A 17,537-nucleotide genomic window follows, 5' to 3' on the forward strand; every position below is an offset into this window, starting at 1 on the left:
CTCTTGGAAAAGAAAAAAGACATTAATTAAAAACTAAGAGTGTAAATAAGGACTAAAAGGATTAGTAACATCATTGATACTTTGAAATAGGAAAAGGTCCAAAGCAGTAGGGATGGTGGGAGGGGAAGGGGAAAGGAAAGAATGGAAAGGAAAAATTATGAGAAAAGAAAAAAAATGGAAATGTATGTAAATAGGGAAGGGTTTAGGGGTGAAGGGCACACAGGTAATGGGGAAAAAATAAGAAGCTAGATACATCATGTACAGGTACAAGCACCCAAAGATAAATGTAAATGTATTGTATACCTAAAATGTACCAATAAAAGAATTTAAGAAAAAAACTAAGAAATTATGAATAAAGTATGGATGTACAATAAAATTTAACAATAAAGTATGTTTTAGTTCATTAGTTGTGACGAGAGTGCCATAATAAATGTTACTAATAGAGGGAAACTGGTTATAGGCTGTATTGGAATGCTGTGTAATATCTTTGCAATTTTTCTATAAATGTAAACCTTATAAAAGTATATATAAATATACGGGAAAGGAATATTCTGCATAATGACCTTTCTTTACTAATAAGAAGAGATCCTTTTCTTGAATATAATGGCCAGAGTGGGCCCTTGAGTAGCCTGTAAGTACTAAATAATTAACTCTAAAAAAGTTCAAAAAAATGTATGCTCAGAATTTTCATTGTATATTTTAAGGCTTTGCTCCTTCTTGTTCTGAGACAATAAAGCTTCTGATTGCCAATAATTATGTGTATGACTGTCTCTGAGGATGAATGATTTCTCAAGACATGCCTTTGTGTGAGTAACATGATTGTGGAAGACAATGTGGAGGGAATGTCCATTAGTAACTTATAAACTATTTGAAAGGAAAGAGTTAGAATCCAGCTGAACAATGAAAGCTTTATCTGTTATCTGGAGGGATGCCCTCATATCCTAGAGGTATATTATTACCAATTAAAAAGTAAAGAATTCATGTCTTTCTAAGGGTTAATGAAGTTTATTAATTATGTGAAATTTTTCAAAGTTAAAACAACTTTGCTTATTCAAGTAGATTGCAATGAAACCAGCATAGGTTGATAATTATTAAGAAAATGATCTAGATTTTCTTTTTATCTTAAGAAGATGTAACAAAAGTCTTCTTTTATGATGTTCAGAAATGTGAAGGAAAAAAAGTTTCTTTTGAATGTAATAGAATTCTGTATTGGCTGCTAACAGGTAATTTGTAGCTCCACAAAAACATGGGGAAATGGAAGGCTAGAGAGTGAAATTGTGAACAAGCCAATATATGTGCATTTCTGTGGGTTTGAAAATCCTCCTGCTCTTTATACTAATCCAGACTAAGGGTTTGTGGCTAATTAGGACCCTAAAAGCTGTATATCTGTCATCACAGAATGAGAATTTTGGTCCGTTAGGGTTAGAAAACAATTTTGCCTAAACATACCATTAATGAGCATATCAGTTATAATATGGGGATGCTGCTAGAAGAATGGGAGAGTGAGATAAAGGGTTATAAAATGATCAAGTTTTTCATGGGGTTAGGACTAAGAGTAATTTTAAAAACTGAACACAAATTTATTGTTAACATACTTGAAAACAAGCGTATTAAAAGGACAAAAAAAGCCTTGGTCATAGAAGATAAATTGATGGTTTTGGAGCAATAACTTGACAGTTGTGTAAAGCTAAATCTTATTTATAACCAATCATTAGACTGCAGAAATTCAGAAGCTTACACATTGTAGTTGCTAAATGAATATACATGATACTAGGTTTCAGTCTTTCCTTGGGAGCCACCATGAGCTTCTTTTTTTTTTTTTCGGTACTGGGGTTCGAACTCAGGACCTTGCTCTTGTGAGACAGGCACCGGAACCACTGAGCTAAATCCCCAGCCCTACCATGAGCTTCTATCCAAGCATATTTCTACTCACTAGTGCTTTGAACTTTGTTGACTTCGACAAACAGCACATAGAGCTATCCCATTTCTCCCTTCTACCTTAGAAAAAGTGGCTTTTCTCACTGCCTTTTTAGTATTTTAATTCTAAATCTAGATACAGCGTTTGATGGTTTCATACAATGGTCAGAATGTTGACTATAGTCAACATGAAAGATCTGCCTTCACTTTAGTTAATTAGTATAATTCTAGTGCAGAACATTAGAAGAATGTTAATTAGTAAGATTCAAACTTAAGAAACAACAATTTGACTTTGGAATTACTCTGTTTAACAAATATGAAGGATTTACTATGTGCTATAAGTTTATTATCTGATGGCAATTGTTAGCAAGAAATAATCCTTAGGGCTTATTATAAAATAGACAAATGCCATAAAATAAAATAGGCATTTTTCTAGAAATCAAAATTCAGTAGAGGACCTCCCCTCAAAAATACTGGTCAGGTACCTGGTCAAGGTGTTAGAGAATTGAGAATGATGTAGAAAACAACCTCAAAGAAGAAGCAGTATTGACCTGAATCCTACAAAAAAAAAAAAAAAAAAGGAGAGAAAAAGAAGGAGAGGAGAGAGAAAGAAAAAATTAGTAAAATGTTACTTTTGTAGCTATCAGGTAGGGGTTGCCATGGTTAAAGGTATATGGATGCTGGGCTTTTTGAAGATGAAAGAAAGTCCTGGAGAGGTAAGGGAAGACCCTAATGTGGGCTGCTTTAAATAACCTACTAAAAAGTCTAAGCTCTAACTTGTGTACCAGGGACTCTGAAAAGAGTGGTCATATGGCCAGATTGGCATTCTGGAAAGGATATGTTTTGAAAGGACACTTATAAGGTGATTATATTGGTCCAGAAGAGAGAGGATAAAAGCCAAACCAAAGCCATGAACAGGAGAAGTCAAATGTGGCATATTTTAACACCAAAATCTGTATCATATAGTGACTGCTGGAAGGATTCTGGCTTAGTGAACTAGGAGATCCCACTTAGTGAGAAGGCAGCTCTTGAGCAGTCAGGTTGGTGAAACAAGATGTGCCATTGTGGACATGCAGGTAAGAGCTTAGGGCTAAGACTGAAATATAGACACCACTTTGGGGCTTTGGCAACCTCTGATGGTAGTTGAATTTAGAGGGTGGGTAGATTGCCTAGGAATAGATCAAAATAAAAGATAACTAGTAGGAAAAGGGAGATAGATTTTTTTTTCCATAAGGGAAAGTAACCAAGAGATAGAGGGAAGGGGGGGAATACAAAAAGAGTTAAAATGTATTATATACATGTACCAACTCCCCAACGTGAATGTAATAAATAGTGTACTGCAAATATGTACTGATCATTTTTTTAAATTCTAAGCAAGGCTAATTGGGTAAGACAGAAATGGGCTGAAGACAGAGTTGTGAAGATCACTGATAGTGTGTACAAGGGGAGAGCAACGGCAGGGGCAAGCTGTCAGTTTAGCATCTGAATTGTATGTTAGAGGGCTATATGAAAGTGAAATAATACTGTTCCTGTTTATGTGAGTGCTTTATTAGAGAAATGCTGAAATTGCCCACAGTTCAGGATTGGGGTGTAAATTTTCAAGGCTTTTCTTTTATAATAAGGGAGGAAATATGTTATTTACAACAAACCATAGCAGATTTCAGTTAAAGTAACTGCTGATCCTGTAGAAAGAAACAAGAAAAAACTGACAAGGCGGGTGTTTTGAGTCCTCACCAGCTGGGGACTTTGCTGATGTACTGACTGGGCGAAAAAGATGAGACAGTGTGCATGTCAGATAGGAACGATGGAGTGTGCTGCTGCCAACTGAGTTGCTAAGTCACAAATGATCATTTTAAAGAATACTCTCTCCCCTTCGTTTGTTTGGAAGGAATTTTATAAGCAGAAAATATCCTCAGAGCTCTGAGATATGAGATCCTTACCTGTCCATTTATCACAACAGTTTTGTACATGAAGCTTATTTATAAAAATGACTATGAAGTCAGAAAGCCACTGATTGAGTAATAATCTAGTAACTGACCTCCTTTGTCTTTGAGTGGTCCCTAAATAAACTTTTTAATGTAGTAACTGCAATGTTTCATACTGCTAGGTGGCACGTGTAATATCTCTTTTTTTTTTTTTTTTGGTATTTCCTCCTGGAAGTGGTCATGCTGGGCTGGACACTTCTGAATAACCAGTGAAAAATACTATAGGGTTTTTCTTTCATGCATGGATCCTGTTTTGTACAACTGGTAGGTCCACAGGTCTCTAACCAGACCAGGAAGGGGTAGCCCAAGAGCTATGGGGACTTTTTTACTGTTAAATGGAATTTTCAAGAGATTATGCTAATCTCATTCCAAGTGTTTCATCAAAGTGTATTCATCAGGATGCGGAATTTTTAGTCTCTATTCTAAGCTCTATTCCAGGTGGCTGTGTGGTTGCATATCTCTTTGAATTGACCTGCAGAAAGTAAGACATTAAAACACCAGAACTTAGTGAAAGCACAGTGTTACTGTCCGTTGTCTCTTCTGTTCCAATCCTTAAGTCTCTAGAAAAGATTATTTTATTCTTAGCTATTTAGGCATCCAGTGCTAAGGTCTCCTTCCCCTTGACCACAGAAGAATTCACAGGGAACCACACCCTCTACTACTCTCCCAAGCTTTTCATGTCTCCGTCTGATTGAAAAGAGTTATAAGAAAATGGTATCCATGTGGCCTGAGCTCAGCAGGACTTTCCTCTAGAGCCAGTATAATTATAGTTGGATGACAACATAAAGCTAATGTGGCAGTTTCTAAACAGTACTTATTGAGAGGAACTATTTTTTTCTATCAAGAACTTTCTTCTGTGTGTGTGTGTGTGTGTGTGTGTGTGTGTGTGTGTGTGAGAGAGAGAGAGAGAGAGAGAGAGAGAGAGAAAATGGGGCCTAGAAAAGAAAACTTTTCACATGAGAGAGTGCTGCTTCAGAGAAGAGGGTATTTTTCCACTTAAAAATATTTTGTAGGCTACCTCCATAGCTTAGTGTTAAATTGTGTGCTTAGCATGCATGAAGCTATGAGTTCAATTCCTAACACCAGCAAATAATGATTGTGTGTGTGTGTGTGTGTGTGAGAGAGAGAGAGAGAGAGAGAGAGAGAGAGAGATACACAGGGAGAAAATTGATTGATTGATTCAGCATTTCTACCCCTTCCCAAAAGGTGAAACTTCTATTCTTAACAGAAAAAGTGCCTTGCCTAACTTAGTAAAACATATAAACATATACTTACTTCTTTAGGAAAGTGAGGAGTTTTGTCTTCAAACTTATTGTTACACACTAAAACATCAGAACAGATGTTTAAAATATTTGGGAGGCTTAAAGCCTATCCTTTTGTTGCAGGTGCAACAACGAGAGCGAATGGGCCCAGATCCATGAGAACATCATTCGAAAGTCCAGCGCCAAGTACTCGGCTCCCAGCGCCAGCCATGGTGATGTATTTCTTTGGCTAGAAAATTTTGTGTTGCATTTTCATATGTTGATTATATGACACCTTTGTTGGTGTTGATTGGCTGCTGTATGTAAAGTTTAGTTCTCTGTAGTTTTTTCCCCCTTCTAGACACTTTCTATTAATGTTTTGTATAATAATTTGAGGCCTTCTCTAATATCTGCTGACCAAAATATATTTTCTGTTCTATGATAGATTCCATGTACTTTAATAAGTATTTGAATTCCATTTTAAATCCAGAGTGAGCAAAAGTGTTTCATGGTTTGTCAATTATGAATTCTGTCTTCCTGAACAAAAATTAGACACTCAAAAAGACAAATATTAATATAAATTCACTTTCTATTCCTATTAAGCATTAACATCAACAAGAAATTCTGACATTAATGAGAGTTAATGATTAGTCTGCCAAAATCAGTCATTCTGGAACTAGATTCAAAAAATCCATATTTGAAATCAGCCTTCATCTTAGCTGTCTCCTTGTCTTTTTTCCTCCTTTTCTTCTTCTTTGGGGGACAGGGTGTTGGTTGGTTGGTTGTTTTTTTGAAACAGAGTCTTGCTATATAGTTCAAGCTGGCCTTGAAATCACTGTGTAGCTAAGACTGGCCTCAAACTCAAACAGCAGTCTTCCTGCCTCACTCAGCCTCCTGAGTACTGGGATTACAGGCATCTACCAGGAGGGAAAGGAGGCTTTCCCTCCTTTCCTTTTAAAACTTTATTTAAATAATCTCTGTCTAAATCTCAGTGAAATTCTTTCTACACATTAGGTTGTGTTTTCTAAGTTGAACATTGATTACTTGATTAAATTAGAAGCACTATATCAAAGGCTAAGAGTTTTAATATGCCCTTCCAAATAGCTATCTAATTCTCACAGAACCACAGTTTTTACCTGCAAATCATTTCATAACCTCTTTTACATAACATCTTCAACTTTTATAGACCTTGTTGAAAATTGAAACTTAGCCTTAAAAAAGACAGTACAAAGTCACTGGAGGCATTGCAGTTTCTAAAGAGTAATACGTGTTTACAAGAACTTCTTTTGCTCTGTCATGATCATCAAATACCCAAATAGGAGAGTCTTTCATCTGAGGCTACAGAGTTTGAAACCTTTAGCTAAGACCACTTGATTTCTCTAAAATTCCATAGTGTATGGCCCTGAGAGCCTCTCTCACTGTTTTTAAATGGCACTTTTCCCATATACATATGCCTATGTTCCAAGGAGATCCATGCAGTATGCTAAAACTAGGCTAAAGCAAAAAACAAATGAAATCACTTTTAATTTAATATAGGAAAGTCCTGGGGATGTAGTTCAGTAATAGAGTGCTTGCCTAGCATGCTCAGGGCCCTGAGTTCAGCCCCTAGCACTAAATAAGTGAATAAACAAACAATGGATTAAAGTTACTAGAAATTTGGAAAATAACCATTCACATCAGTATTTATGTTTTTTACTTCTTTGATTGATAGAGAGGTGTCCTTACCCATAAGTTCTTGGGGCATGATATGATTAAAGCGTAGAGACCATTATAAAAGATGTAGCAATACATTCTTTTTTAAAAACTGGAAGAGCAGTTGTTACCACGTTAAAATGATGAGTTGCATCTGACTCTCCAAAGTGAGCAGGAACCATGCCATCTTAAATCTGAACTCACAGGCACTGGCCATTTCAACCATGTTAGAAAGATACCTCTCCCTCTGTGCTAGGGCACCACGGACTTCAGAGCCCCATTAGGATGACCTGTTTGTAAGGAAGTCCTTATGCCACTGGTGCAAAAGTCAAGAGGAAAAATAGGCTATTTCTTATTGGAATATGTGTGACCTTGGTATGTATTTCAACCCTCTTTGTTACGTTAATAAGGAAATGGAAGCTCAGTGAAATGGTTTAGTTGAGCCAGAGTGGAGTCCAGGTCTCTAGACTCAAGATTACTGCTAACCTTTCTGTTCCTTTTCCACGCTGACTGTGGGTTTTCCCCTGCTACACTCTGGAGTCTTCATGTCATATAATTTCACAGATTACTCAGGTCTTTTACTAGTCTCCTTAATTAAAGATACATCTTTATTTAAAAAAAAAAAAACACCAGGGATTTAGCTCAGTGGCACCGTGCCTGCCTTGTAGGGGCAAGGTCCTGAGTTCAATCCCTGGTACCAAAAAAAAAAAAAAATACACTGTCACTCATCATTTAGGGGGGTATTTTGTTTTTGTTTGGGGAGGTATTTGTGTTTTGAGGGAATTGTATTGTTTTGTTTTGTTCTGCTTTGTTTTTGACAGGCACTGTGTAGTTCACTATGTAGCTCAGGCTGGCCTGAAACACTATGTAGTCCACACTGGCCTCAAGCTCACAATGATCTGCCTGGCTCAGCCTCCCAAGTGCTGGGATTACAGGCATGCACCACCATGCCTATCTTGTTTTGGTTTTGTTGGGGGGTTTTTTTGTTTTTTGGGGTTTTTTGGTACCAGGGATTGAACGTGGGACCTTGAGCTTTCAAGGCAGGCGCCGGAACCACTGAGCTAAATTCCCAGCCCATGTTTTGTTTTTTGAGACAGGGTCTCACCATGTAGTTCAGGCTAGCCTCAAACTCTCAGTGATCATCCTACCTCAAGCTCCCAAGTGGTGCAATTACAAATGTATGTCACCATGCCCGGCTGTTTTGTTTTTTTGAGATGAGGTCTCACTATGTTGCCCAAGCTGATTTCAAACTCAGGAGCTCAAATAATCTCTCACTTCATTCTCCCAAGTGGCTGGTAGTGCAAGCATGCACCACCACATGCCTAGCAGTTTGTTAAACATCACAGTTTGTTTCCTTGCCAGTTCTGTTTCAGAAGTTATAGTACTCTTCCTTCAAGTCAAATCATCTGAAAAGGCAAATGAATTGCTACCTTCATTTTGAGTGCTGAGTGTAAATGTATCATTCAGCAATAGCAATAATCACTTATGTGCATGTGACCACATATGTAGTCTTTGTTTCCATTATTGACATCTTCAGTGTATATTCACAGACTGAACTTTTGGCAATTCCAGTAGCATGAAGATCATTAGGGACAAGTGAAGCCAAAGTAGTTGGCACACAAGTTTCCCATTTATTTTTAAATGATTTTTAACTATGGCTTTATTTACATAACTTGGGCTTCCTTTTGTAATTAGTCCTCATCAAGCATCTCCATGAGAGGGAAGGAAGGTAGGGTACTGGAACAGAGTAAAGCTCCTGTTTACTATTCCACACATGTCAGTTTATCCCATTAATTTTTTTATGAGCCAGTCTTTAACTGGAAAGGAAGCTCAGTTTAAAAAATGGCTTTCATGTCAGATAATCAAAGGGATCAGACTGACAGAGAAATTGTATAGACTTGATCAATTTCAAATTATTTGTCATGAGGTCCTCACTGAGATGATGGGTGGTCTCATACCAATGTTTCCAAGGGACTGGTTGCCTATGGGTAGGGAGTGGGTCATTTTTTGAGCTATTCGTGGAGGGTTTCTTGCTTGGACAACCATACTTTAGTATTATTTAGCGTGTTCTTCTATCACCCAGAGTTTCAGAATTAGAAAGGAAATCCAGAAGTTTCAAGATACCAACCCCTATGAAAGGGAATATAGTTTTTATAGTCTCTATTTGTGGTTTCTTTCATTCTTTGTGTGCCTTTTCACTTGGTCTCTTACATAAACCAAAACTTGCCTTTTACTAAAAGGTAGAAAGCAGTGGGTCAGGATCTCTTTGGGTAGCTCCAAAGCTAGTTGGAACCCTCTCAGAATCTTTGGTCTACATCCTCACAAGCTTTGCTTTGCATCTCAAGGCCACTTTGGACCCTCAGAAATGCAGAGACTAGATGCAGTCAGTGGGTACTTGACTAAATTCTTGACAATACAAAATGATAACAGTGATTTTTTTTTTCCTTTGCTCTCCAACCACCATCTCTCAAATTCTGGAGATTATCCCATCATTAGCTGTTGGCTCATGCTGAGCTATCTCCCAGCCCAGCAGACTCTTATTTACCCAGAGGATACATTTTGATAGTTATATAAAGACAATAAAGATGAATGAATTGCTGTTGTAAGAAAGTGGAAGGTAGATACTAAGTCGCATCCATATGCAGAGATCAGTTTCGTCTTGGTTCTGGCCCTCAGCCTTTCAGGTTCATAAACTAACTGTAGTTCAGTTCACCCAGTTGTTAGTCTAAAAAATTACTTTAGAGTGGTCAAAATCCTAAACTTTGTTTATTAAACCAAACTAGAATAACATATTTGTTTTTCAGAACACTGTGATCCTAGTGTTAACGATGCCTGTCATACCATTGTGTAATTCCAGGGTTTATTGGGAAGCATGAACTTAGCAGATTCAGTGAAATAATCATAAGTTTCTTTTTGGACTGCAGCAAAACTGAATCTTCTCTCTTTGCCCAGGTGTGAGGATACATGTTCCTGCTTTCTGGACTACTTATATCTGCCAGATAAATTGTCTGCAGTGGCTCTTATCTGCTTTCTTTCTCTACTTTTCTCTCTCTCCTTCTCCCTCTATCCCTAGATGATTCATTATAGTAATACGTTCTTCCCTCATTTCTGTAGATGTTCCTCTTCTGTTCAACTCCCAAGTTTAAAAGTCACTGAGAGTGCTTACTTCTAATCCATAGAGTATCACCTGAATTCCTCATCCTGTTAACAGTCCATTCATAGTCTCAGAGGTGATACTTCCTAATTCCATGTGTGTTTGATCTCTCACCGCCTTCCAGCCAGTGGCTGAAGTAGGGACTCCTGGGAGGGTGGAGTAAAAGGAGAGATTTCAGAAAATTCTAACTTTGTACAAAACTCCAAAGGTACAAATAATGAGCTAAAATTCAGCTCACCTGAGGGGACATTGAGTATTCTCCCAAATTTCAAACAAAGATAATGTGGAAGGTTTGAAATTCTCATAAGATCTAAGGTGAGGGTTAATTAGCTCCATAAAAGCACCCCATTTTTTCTTTGAGGTACAGTAGTTCACTGAAGGGAAGATGTGATGTCTGTTCTTTGCTTTCTTTACAAGCCAGGGCAAGGTTGAACCAGTATGTTGCTTCCCACACTTTAGCATACTCCTAGCATAAGACACAGCACATCTTAACTCATTTATTGCATGTAGGACACCATGACACAGATTTTTTATTGATCACACTTGATCCTGCTCTCTAGATCTCTCTGAACTCCTGAACTTAGGTATTTTAACTCTCTCATTCTATATTCACTGGCACCAAGACAGACCATGGCTGGATGTTGGGGAACAGAGAGAAAGGCAACTCTATCTCTCTAGTGTTAGTCTGTGTTTAATAGACTAATTCTATAAGCTATTGAGGTCATTCTGACTTAAATTCAATAGCTGTCTTAGAATGTTTCTTCAAAATGCTTTCTTCAGAACACTTTAGAATATTACTTTGGATGCTTTCTGTACCAGAATTTTCCTCAAGAGAAATACCACAGCTGCAGCATCACAAAAAATAGAATAAGAAGAAGAGGAGGAGGAGAAGAAGGAAGAGGAGAATGACAACGGAGGGACAGGGAGAGGGAGGAAAAGGGAAGGAGAGGGAAGATAGAGGAGAGAGGGTTGGAGGAACAAAAAGAAAAATACTAAACTCTTGTGTTTTTTCTAGTACTTCATAACAGGATGGAAAATATTTTTAACACTTCATAACACATAAGAAAACATTTTTGTTTTTGCAGGTCTTATTATTTCTCTGCAGCTTCTTCGTGGAGACATGGACCAAATTCGGAGAGAAAATCCCATGATATTTAGTAGGGGATTAGCAGTTACAAGAAAGTTGGGATTTCCTGATGTCATCATGCCAGGTAGGCAAAACTACATGGGGATGAGGAGTGAGATGGGTTAGGAAGGTGACTTCCATTGCCACCATTAAATGCCTCTGAATCCCAGGCCAGATTGCTGACTATAGTATGCTGACTGGAGTGGCCCTTTCACTTCTGTAAGCATTTGTTCTTTTCCAGAAGCCTTCACATCATATTGACAATCCACCAGATGGACTTTGTGGGGCTATGTATAGGAACTAATATGGAATTCTTCACAGAGATGCTTTTTTGTACCTTCTTTTCCATCATATTCCCTAGAAGAGAATTACTTCATGAGAACTTCATCCTTAAGGGCAAGAATATACTCAAATATATGCCTGCAGTATTAGTGAATCCCATTTGTGTAGGAATTATAGATAGACGTTAAAGTATCAGAATATAGATCAGGCAAATGATGTAAGCAATGTACTGTGACTAGTACTACCTGCCCAATTTCTCATAACTGTTTCCCCACCACCACTACTACCAAATGCCCAATGGAAATCCAGGTCAGAATGTGAGAATACAACGACTTTCAAGTGTGTTTTCAGTAGGACAATGGCAAGTTTGTGCTTTTTAGTCAGATGTGCAGAGGTAGAGCTGAATAAGTGAATCCAAATGAGACATTAGAGCCAAAGGGGCTGTTGGGAGTGAAGGAGGGTTAGAAGCATGGTTCAGATGAATGACAGGTGGTCTGGTAACCAAGAAGATGTGAGCAGGGAGAGGGAGATCATAACAAGCAAATGTCTGGCTGAATATATTCCAGGAGAAATGCACTTATCCTCTTAAGTTGAGTTTTAAAGCTCTGCTAAAAGCTTGATTGTTTTTGTTTAAAATGGCCAGGCCAGGCTAGACTGAACTGATTGCTACCACTTTAGATATTGTTTGTTTGAAGTTCTTCATGGTGCTTCACTAAATACTCTTGTTGAAAACATTTGTCATGTACCCAGAGAGGAACATAGCCTAAGCATAGAGAAGGCCTGAGTGATGGATTCCAGCTGCCTTCCAGCTACCCTGCTAGTCCCATATTTTCTGTCACCATCGATTTCTCTACATGGACACTATAATTGCAGAGCAAGCTGTTGTACACAGCCCTTGTTTCCTACTCATGAACACAGAATGGTCTTTTGAATAGGAAACTCAGGCCACTGTGTAAATTTTATCTCTCAATGCTAAGGAAACTTTATGCTTATGAAATGCCCCCATCTGGCTGTAAAGAGGTGAGTCCATAGGACTTTTCTCATATACTGTTTTGACACCATTCTTTGCCTGCTTCTGGACCTGGTAAATGAGCCTAGACTTATTCCCTGGCTTCTTGGAAACATAGCTTTGCAAAAAGAATAGATGGCTACCATAATTGATCTGGTATTCTTTTGTTAGTTAGATATCTTGGCTCATACAATGGGGTAATATTTTGAGACATATACTTTAAGACTTTTTCTCTAAGAAGTTGTTTGTCTAATATTAGGACATTACCTTCCAAATAGCCCTCACATACTCATAGGATTAAAACCAAGGGAGCAGAGACTAGAAAGGAACAAGCTTCAGACAGAAATGTTTTAAAGCAAAATTTGATTTCCGGTTACATTGAAAATAACCTCATTTATGGAAACAGATCTTTTTTTGGAGTATTCTGCTTCTGTTTGTATAATTAATATATAGGTTTATAAAGGAGTTCTGTCTGTGCTGCACATGACTCTGAAAATGTGCAATGCTACGCAGTGACGAAGCGAGCTGAGATTAAAAAAATTTTCCCTCCCCTAGACAGCTAAAAGATCACGATGTGATTTGCCCTGCAAGGCAGAAACACTAGAAGGGCCTGTGAAGTCCAGGGTAGGGGTGAAAACAGAGAGCACGAGTGTACTATTTCCTGGATTGTTGTTTTTTAAGTGTTTAGTGCTGTTGGTGAAAATAAGCGGTATCTTGTGCATACTTTCCCCCTTCTCCCTTTTTCCTCCTAAAGAAAGAGCTTTTTGCATAGATGCCCACTCGCAGGGTTGTGGGCTATTAACAACTGCCAGCCCTTTTAATGTACCCCACTATACCAGCAGGGTGGGTTTGTCATCCTTGGGCAAGGTGATGGAGCTGAACCAGCATCCTTCTAGAGAAACAGGAAAGTGTGTTGTATACTGTAACCAACTTGTTTTGAAAAACAATGATTGTGGCAAGAAGAGCCTTGGTAAGTCTTACAAACCCTGACCACTCCTGCTCCTGCAACTGGGCTATACTTCATCTGTGAGAACATTGTACCTAGGCTGCAATATACCTCAGCCTCATAGTGCTGGTGCAGCCAAATTACAAGAAGTTGTACCTTCATCTTCTTGACACATGGATACATGAGAAAAAAAGCAAAAGAAGAAACTATGTCAGAAAATGTGAGCATTTCAACACAACACATTATTAAGTATGGGTGATATGGGCCAAGTTTTGTATTAGTTAAATGGTCTGTCTTGCCGTACAGAGTCCATGTATGATTTAGTATGTCATTCTAAGTCTGATAAATTATAGAAAATGAGAAATTAGAATTACTCATAAGCTGAAAGCCTTATTTTAAGACTACCCAGAATTTGGCAGAAACTAGTATACTAGACACTCATTTGGAGAGGTTTGGTTTGGTTTGGTTTGGTCAAGGTAGCCCACATAGGTCCTTGTCAGAGCATACTGGCAGAGCTACAAGAAAGAGTTGAGACAGGCTCTGTCATGCCAGTGTCTAGCATGTAATTTCTCAAGAGGTATTTCTGACATCCTGTTATCACTTTCCATGGGATTGTACATAAACAACATGTGGATGCTGTAAGCAGAAAGTAATCCATCTTTTGCGCCACAGGTATGACCCTTACTACACAGCCATCCAGTTCTGTTCATGGCCCATGGTAATGAACAAGAAGCACCTGTGATGCTGAAATGCTCTAGAAGCTATCACCCCTGAGACCTCAGAAAAAATGTATGCCAACCTGAAAAAATCCCATCTTAGATTATAAAAAACAAATAAACATAACAATGTAGTCCATTGTTAAAAACAGAACACATGTGTGACCTGTTCTTGATTGAGGATGATATTTCTGTGGGTACTTTCTTCTTCCCTCTAGACTCAGTTTCAGTACAAAAGCTAGCAACACTATAGCACACTTTTAGTCTTTTCCTAGATTTTTTTAAGTTGATGAGCAGGAGAAACTGGAGCAGGACAGATGTTTCAGGGAAATAAGTAGATGTTAATTAACCCTGTTCCCTGTAACTTACAGGTCTGAAATAGCCATAATAAAATTTTGAAGAACACTTTTCAGCCAAAAGACTAACCTGAAAGGATTGACTTGTACAAGAAGAGTATATCCAGACTAGCAGAGATTTGCCAACACCTACTGTATCCCTGTTTTTTTGTCTTTCCCAAAAAGTCTGTGCCCTTCAGTCACTGGAAGTTCAGTGCTCTGTCTTGGCTCTGTGGAAAATACAACATTTTAACCTCTCTTCTAAGCCTTGAATTTCCAACGTTATTAAATATGGGTGACATGGGCCAAGTTTTGTATTAGTTAAATGGTCTTCTGTCTTGCCATACAGAGTCCATGTATGATTTAGTATGTCATTCTAAGGCTTAATTTTTCCCCTGAAGAATTATTTCTCTAACTTGAGTGTGTATCAGAATCATCTGTAACACTTGAAAAAACAAATATCTGGGCTATCGCAAGAATTTCTGTTTCAGTAGGATTGGAGTGGGACCCATCTATTTATATTTCTCAGAAGCTCTCAAGTGATACTGCTGGTCTGGGAACTATCCTAGAAACTACTCTGCTTTAGGGATTTGTGTTCCTTTCTGAGTCAGATCTGAGGCAAGTACTGCTCCTCTCTGGGTTGCCATTAATTAAAAGAGCAAGGGCAGATGTGGCATCCATCTAGAGGATCTTATGACTCTTGCACTCATGCTCAGAAATACATTTTGTCATTTTCTTTGACCACTGATAAAAAATGCATGCTTCATCTCTGACCTGCAAGTGATGTTTCTTTCTCTTTTCCTGTTTAATTGTTCTTGTTTCTCTCTGTGCTGTCCTCTCATTCTCGCCCCTTTGTTTCTGATGCAGAGATGAAGATGGTTGGGTGTAAGTTCCTGCTTTTGTGTGTCCTGTTTGCTTATTGCCTGCTTTGTTCCCATCTTCATTTGTTTCATGGAATGTGGCAATACTGGGGTGGGATATCGTGTACCTTATTAATCCTTCATCAACTTCACCTTCCTGGGTAACTGAACAGCCACTCCTAGAACATTATATATTACTTTGGGTGTTCATTAAGCCCTGAAAACATACTGGAATGTTTTGAAAACCCTAGTGAGTTTGAGGTGTGTAGGTACAGGAAATTTTTATAAATTTTTATTTAAGATAGGTGAGTTACTCCAATTGAAAAGAAAATAAATCAGGCTTATCCCAAGCCACAAAAAATCAGAAAGGCAGAAACTTTCTCCTCTCAGTTTCTGCTAGGATATACCTCACACAAAGGGCAAATACACAGAGACATAGCTTTGAAAGAAAACTTTCCTCAGGGGAATAATGAAATAATTTACCACAGATGGCTTCTTGGGACTGTGATCAGTCAGTGTCAAATGAGACTTTGGCATTATCTCTAAGGGGTGGTTTAAGAATAATCACTTATGGTCCTACAAGAGTTTGGAAGATCATCACATTCCTGACCCCAAGAAAGGGAAAAAAATTATATATATATATATATGATGTCACTATGCCCATACTGGTCCTTCTTTTAAAAGTAGAGGGCATCATTAACTTTCTAGTGATAGAAAATGTGACACTGAAGACATGGTGAAAAAAATAAAGAGCCCATCTTTTCTGGGTATTTTAAAAAGTCCTCCTGAGAGTCTTTTTCTCATCAAGAAAATGAGAACTACTACAGAATAAAACATTGAGCTCACATTCCAAAACTCCATGTAGAATGATAACTCTAAATATCCATGAATTCTATTAGGAGACTTTCTCCTAAAATGCCAAGAGAAGGAAATCAGTACCATCCAAGTAAGCTGCTATGTGTGCTGGGAGACAGTCAGGTCTCATTTTCCATAGTCTCAAGGGAAGGAAACCACATCCAGAAAAGTTCCTCCTGAAGACAGAACAAAATATAATATTAAATACTATTTTGCTTGAACCCAAAGCCTCAATATATGGTATAATTTGCACAGAAGGGACATAAATATAATAAAATTTCTGATCCATACTGAGTGCTGAAACTTGTGTGGTCCTCATGGACCATTTCTACTATGCTGGTTCCATATAGACTGGAACCATATGAGACGAATGACTCCAAACTCCAACTAAGGCTGTAATATCTGTCAAGAGATTTTCTTGCTAGCAGAATACTCTGTTGCTTGAGCCAGATCTCAGAGTTTCAGAGACCTCTAAGGAGACTGTTCTTGGAAGAGACCCATAAACATGTCACAAACTCTGTTTCTCCAGTCATATTAGGATACATGACTTTGGAAGGTCAGACTTGTTGCTGCTACATGTCATGACTCATGGCAACTCTGTCACAGTAATCCACAAACCCCTTAGATTTCTGTTGGTTGAACAGCACCATTTCTATCTCAGATCTCTCACTCCCCCAAGTATTTCAGGCCAATCCCTCTCATGATAAGGTAGCCTAAGATTTGTTACTTTGCTCCTTGCCACCAGCTGTTTGTGTAGTTTCACAGATACCTGAATTTTTAATGTATATATAGTATAATATAGTATAGTTATAGTTACTATATTATAGTTGTATAATATAGCTGTTCTTCATATGTAAACACTGCAAGTTGAGTATCATAGTGAGCTTTAGCCTGGTAAATTTAGCTAGTAGTCTGTTTTTGTATTGCTTGCCAGCTAAAAAATATTTTATATATTAAAAGGGTTATAAGAACAAAGAACATAACGACAAAGACATATGTGACCTGCAAGACTTAAAATATTTACTATCTAGTCTTCCCAGAAAAAGTTTCCCAATTCCTATACCCCCTGTTAACTACCTAGCTTCCTGACCTGCAGGTGTATCAACAACTATTATGGAAACTGAGAGAGGTGAAGACAGTTTATTCTGTGGCCTTCTTAAAAAAATAAACACAATTCTTTCAGCTCCATTCAAGAAACACTAATGCACAGCACCCAACAAACACTAAACACTTACAGATGTAAGTCACTGTTGATGCTATAAGATCTCACCCATTCTTAGGAAGCAGAGGGTACCCAACAAAGGGAGGCAGGCTTGTCCAAGCCTTCCTAAAAGGAAGATCCATCAGCAGAACCACCCTCCATAATACCCATTCCCATACCCTGCAGGAGAACCTCACACTCCCAACACTTCTTCATAT

General features: G+C 38.1%; 1 protein-coding gene across 9 annotated transcripts in view; it reads left to right on the forward strand.

Moving 5' to 3' along the window:
- Dock3 (dedicator of cytokinesis 3) overlaps positions 1 to 17,537 on the forward strand; it is a 633,495-nt gene that overhangs the window by 476,643 nt on the left and 139,315 nt on the right. For all 9 annotated transcript variants that reach the window (XM_004834160.4, XM_087186904.1, XM_087186907.1 and 6 more), the window contains 2 exons: positions 5,288 to 5,376; positions 11,075 to 11,200. In XM_004834160.4, the coding sequence (XP_004834217.2) occupies positions 5,288 to 5,376; positions 11,075 to 11,200 (215 nt within the window). The remainder of the gene's footprint in view (positions 1 to 5,287; positions 5,377 to 11,074; positions 11,201 to 17,537) is intronic.

This window comes from Heterocephalus glaber, unplaced genomic scaffold, assembly GCF_053883595.1.
Source record: "Heterocephalus glaber isolate CG9 unplaced genomic scaffold, H.glaber_assembly_v1.0 deba00001504, whole genome shotgun sequence".
Classification (NCBI taxonomy): domain Eukaryota; kingdom Metazoa; phylum Chordata; class Mammalia; order Rodentia; family Bathyergidae; genus Heterocephalus; species Heterocephalus glaber.